Here is a 5,738-nt window from a genome sequence, read left to right as displayed (position 1 = left end):
TCTCTAAGTGGGTAGAGGCTAAGGCCAACAAGACCGATGATGCAAAGGTTGCTAGTGAATTCATCAAGTCTAACATCTTTTCCCGTTTCGGATTTCCTAGAGCTATGATTAGTGACTGAGGCACGCACTTTTGCAATAAGGTTATTGGTGCTTTGTTAAAGAAGTACGAGGTTTTTCACAAAGTGTCTATGGCTTATCACCCTCAAATAAATGGCCAAGCCGAGGTTTCAAATAGGAGATTAAAGCTATTCTTGAAAAAATCGTCAATCCCGATAGGAAAGATTGGAGCGGTAGATTGGAAGATGCGTTGTGGGCATATAGAACGGCATACAAAACATCAATTGGTATGTCTACTTACCGCTTGATCATTGGTAAACCTTGTCACTTACCCGTAGAAGTTGAACATAAGGCATATTGGGCAATCAAGTCCTTTAATTTGCAAATTGATGAGGCGGGATTGCATAGAAAGCTCCAACTTCAAGAGCTTGAAGAAATCTGTAATGATGCCTATGAGAATGCGACAATTTACAAAGCAAAGACTCAATCTTGGCATGATAATATGATCTCTCGGAAGACATTTGAAGTGGGGCAAAGTGTTTTACTATTTCAAAGTCGGTTCCGCATATTTTCGGGAAAATTGAGGTCACGGTGGATGGGACCCTATGAAGTGGTCAAAGTGTATGTTTATGGAGCAATTGACATCAAATGTCGTAAGAACGTAAGGGTGCTCAAAGTGAATGGGCAACGACTCAAGCCCTATTATGAAGGAGTTAAAGTGGGTGAAGTGGAAACACTAACCCTTGATACTCCTATTTATGAAGATTAATTGGAACTTGCAACTTTGTCGAACTATCGACGTTAAATAAACGGCAACCCTTTGTAAATATTTATTTCCTTTGCATATTTACATTTCTCATTGCATATTGCATTTCAATTCCGTATTTGCATATTTAAATTAATCGCATTTTAATTTAATTTGCATGCATTTTCATTACCGTTCATGTCATGTTAGAATAGGTTAATGCATGTTTTGGTGTGTGGGTTACCAACCCAAGGTGAATACGTGAAAAATGGAAGCATGCGAGCTACAAAAATTGGCCGAGTATGGAAGAATTGGTGATGAGAAAAGCACAAAACAGCACGATAGGCGCACCGTGCGCCCTTCTCACCTCCAATGGGCACACCGTGCGCCTATCCTATAAACAACCTGTCAAAATGCCATTAGCACGATATCATCATCATTCTTCCCCAATTCTTCACTTGTTCATCCTTACCCAAACACCAACCCCAATCTTCCTAACTTCTTCAAATCTTCATCAAAATCAACCAATTCAAGTGCAAAATCATCAAGGAATCATCAACAAGTTTAATTCCACATCAAATTAGGCGGAAATTTGCAGAAATTCATCACATTGGTCACTCAAATTCGGACCTAGGGTTTCGAAATTTGTCATTTTCGTGTAAGATTTTGGTTGGCAATTGGGTTAAGGATTTTCTTGGGGCATTATTGCAACTACTATCATCTAACAACAACAACTACAAGGATCAAAGGAAGGTATAACACCTTATTCTTATCCTTGTTCATTTTAGCTCAAAAAATTCGAAATTTATTGCATCGATTTCGGTTTTTTTCTTTCAATTTGTTGTTGTTCATTGTTCTTAACCATTTTAAAACCTTGTGGGGTGAATTTACCATAACAAATCACTAGTAAACACTATACTCAAAATAGTTCCTACTAGGTGTTTGTTGAAAGTCCCCAACCACATTTCTTGTCAAAATCTTGTGTTTTCTGAAAATTTTGAGTTACTATGGGAAAGATAAAGGAATCCGCGGCTTCATCATCAAGAGGGACGAAGAGAGCCTCACCTTCACCTCAAATTAAAGAGTACTTGGGTCGGGAGGGGTTGTCGGGCAAGCCTTTTACAAACTTCAAAAAACTTGACTCTAAGTCCTCCGTGGGAGTCACTAGGTTCCTTTACACGGGCACTCTCCGAGACTTGGGTATGTTACCTATGACGAAGGCTTTATTGGAAAAGGTTGGGTTGGAGACATGTATAAATGAAGACATTATCACTAGGAGGAGCACCATACTTGAGTTCCTTGCCTCCTTAGAGAAAGTTAAGCTGGGAAATGAGCAAGTTCCGGGCATTAAATTCCGGGCTTGAAAAACCCTTCACACTATGACCATTGACCAAATAAGAAGAGCTCTTCACATTACTAAACTCCCCGAACTCATACCCATTGACCTTGCCGGAATGAGTGCCTTTTGGCTCGCTATCACGGGGGATGCTCGAGATATGAATAGTAAGAACACCAACCTCCCCCATCCCGTCCTAAGAACCACGAGTCGCTACATTAACACCAACTACCTTGTGCAAACCGAGCTCACCAAGATGTCGGTCTTTGAAATATTTGTGGGCCATGAATTCGGAAGGTAGTAGGGTCCCGGATTGAGCTACTTTGTTTATTGACGGATGCTTGGAACTTCAAAAGAATCCCACGCACACCGTTTATATTGTTGGGATGATTGAGAAGTTGGTTTGTGCATTGGAGGTTCCCCTTGAAGAGGGTACTTTAGCACTTGTGGGGGATAAGTTGATGGATTCCAAATGCTATGAGAAAATGGGCATGATTGATATTTTGGAGAAGCACCCCCTTCAAGTCATATGGAAAATGGGTGGCGGTTTCAAAGCTAAAATATACATTTACCTTCCCCGACCCCAAGGATCTCCTTCAGAGTAGGGTAGGGCCTTCGATTTCTACATGCCCCCGGATGATGATTTTGCTAATTTATGGATTGACCGAGCTTATCTTGACCCGGAAGCGGGAGTGGGAGAGGGTGAAGGTGGACTGGAAATTCCACAATTTGGTGGAGCACTACCTTATGGTGGAATATCATTTGGTGAAGCTCCCTTTGATTAACCTATGCTAAATCTTTACCAAGAACAACCACAACAACCACACCAACCACCACCTCCATTCTCTTCCCCGCAACCGGAGATGCGTTTTGATTTTTACCAATGGAGAATGGGAGTTGATTCTCAATTGACTACCATTCATCAAAATGTTAACCAAATTAGGGAAGAGGCCAATGCAAGGTGGGACATTCATGAACAACGCCACCAACAATATCAAGAAGACATGGAAGAACAACGCCATTTCCAACAAGCTATCTATGATATGTTGGTGGCTCTCAACAATTTTCATATTCAAGGCTTCCCTAACACATTCAAAGGCTATGATCAATCTCGTGTTGATGAGAGCAATGCCGTCGTGGCTCAATTCTCAAACCGAAGACAACAAAGAAGAGGAAGAGGGCACCCGAGTAGTGGGGGTGCCTCAAGTTCACATTCTTGAAGGCAAGTTTGGGTGTTCACCTTCACTTTGAGGACAAATTGAAAAACAAAGTGTGAGGTGGACATGAGTAGGGAAATTATAATATATTGTATATATTTAATTTCACGCATTGTACTTCATTTCAAACAAAAAATTGGAAAAAACGAAAAAAAATGGGTAAAAAAAAAGAAAAGGAAGAGAAAAAGAACAACCCGGCTAGGATGAAAACCCGAAAGGGCATCCTAGGCAAAAATGGGAAAGTTGTCGAGGTCGGAGTGAAAACCCGAAAGGGAACTCCGGGCAAAATGAAAAAATGAGTGCGAGCCACGAGAGATAGAGTAAGGAGAAAGCTAAACCGAAAACCCGCAAGGGCGGGCGGTTTAGGCAAAATGAGAGATATAGGCAAAATAAAAATGATTAAAACTCTCAAGTCTTGTCACATATTTTTACTACTTCCTACATGGGTTTGTGACATAAATGGAGGTGGTAAAGAAAGTCGGAAGGGTAGACTAGTTGTGTTCCAAGACTACGAGGGGGATTTGGAAGCTTACTTTGATACTAGTGCTCGGCATACTTGTTGTTTAGAGTTGGATTGCTTTGGCTTGGTTTATGCATTGATAGTGTTGTTGAGTTGTGGTTATTTGTTGTTGAGTTGTGAATTGTTGGATAGTGGAAATGTGGAGGAATTTGGGGTTGCCTACTTGTTGAGCTAGGAGATGCTATGATGAACATGGTGACCTTGTGTTTAACCAATTGGATTGATAAGGGGGAGTAATAAGGAGAATGGTGATGAGTTGTGAGTAAAATGTGAAGGTTGTATTGGTGGATTTGGGAACACTCTTAGAAGAGGGAAGATATAAGGAGGGCGCGTAAGAGAAGAGCGGCTCTTTATGGAGGATTTGAGTCACTTATCTTATTGAGGAACATGTGGGGACGGAATAGTGACCATGACATGAAATGATGACGGTGATACAAGAAAGTAGGGGTGCGAAAGAAGAGGGCGTGTCCATGTGAGCTTCCCTATGCTTTTTTTGTGAGTCTTTACATTGATGATTAGGTTGTTGATAGTTTGCTCGGACGAGCAAAGGCTTTAGTGTGGGGTGTTTGATAAGCTCACATATTTACCATCTATTTAGCGTATTTTGTGCATAATAAGCGACACTAGGAAGCGGTTTTGCTTGACTTATGTCTTTGTTAACCAATTCCGAGTGTTGAGTTGTTAAGGAGGATTTGATCATGTTTTAGAGGAAGCTCGGGCTGGTTCTAAGTCCCACGTCAAGCATGGAAGCAAGCTACAAGAGAACAATGAAAGAACTGTCCAAGAGAAGATGCAAAGGAAAAAGTTCAAAGTGGAGTTCAGCACGTTGGGCGCACCGTGCGCCCCTCCCTATGCTACAGGGCGCATCGTGCACCTACTCTGGGCGTTTTGATTACGGGCTTCCATCCAACATAAGCCCATCATCTCCTCTTGAACCTAGGACTATATATAGATGAATACCATTAGGGATTCATCATCTTATGCTTTGTTTTTGTTAATCAAGTTGTAATTGAAGAATTATCATTTAATTTGGGTTTTAGATCTATTATAGAGAACTAATCTCCTTTCTTAATCCAATCCTAAAGGTGTAATATTTGGTTATAAGACACTCTAATTTTTCCCTAATTATTATTATTATTGTTAACCCTTTGTGTTTATTGTTTGAATTTTGGAAATCTTGTTTAATTTGAGTAATTAAGTGTGATTTCCTTGTTGCTTAATTAAATCAAGTTACTTAATTTATTGTTGTTAGAATTGTTAAGTGTGTTCCCTTGCAATTCTATCTTAGCATCACCTTGTGTTTGAATTAGTGAGTGTGATTTCCTCCTAACTTGATCTACAAGAAAGGGATTAACTTGTGATTAGGCATTAATCGTGTCCCATTGTGTCTAATTACCCCTATTGAATCTCTCATGCTTTATCTTCTTATTAATTTGACCAATGTATGTGTTCCTACTTGGTAGGATTGATAAGTTGGGTTAGTTGATTAAGTGTGATTTTCTTGTCATTTAACCATTATTAAGGAGGTTTAGAAGATTTATTCTCACAATAGGGTAATAATAATTAATTGGGGATTGATTGTGTTAAGGATCAACCATTAGTGGTTCACCAAAGGGATTGGGTTAAGTCTTTCTCTCATATTTGATAATCATTTTAAATTGCTTACTTGCTTGTTACTCTTATTTGAATTCCAATTTGTTGCATGAAAACCAAACCAAACCCCCACCCCCCACCCTTTTATTCACATGTTTGTTATTAATTTGTGACAATTGCTCTAGTTGCTCTTTTGTTTACACATTTGCAAACCACCCTTCTCTTAGGTTCGATTCCATTACTTGCTACTTGTCTTATATTTAGTCTTGA

The 5,738-nt window shown here is 39.8% G+C and overlaps 1 protein-coding gene across 1 annotated transcript; it reads left to right on the top strand.

Moving 5' to 3' along the window:
- Positions 1-346: 346 nt before the first annotated feature.
- Positions 347-826, top strand: LOC141630661 (uncharacterized). Its single transcript, XM_074443436.1, has one exon. The coding sequence runs from the start codon at positions 347-349 to the stop codon at positions 824-826; it is 480 nt and encodes a 159-aa protein (XP_074299537.1).
- The last annotated feature ends 4,912 nt before the right edge of the window (positions 827-5,738 follow it).

Source organism: Silene latifolia, chromosome Y (assembly GCF_048544455.1).
Source record: "Silene latifolia isolate original U9 population chromosome Y, ASM4854445v1, whole genome shotgun sequence".
NCBI lineage: Eukaryota > Viridiplantae > Streptophyta > Magnoliopsida > Caryophyllales > Caryophyllaceae > Silene > Silene latifolia.
Note: the sequence above shows the minus strand (reverse complement) of the source record. Positions and strands in the feature narration are given on the sequence as shown.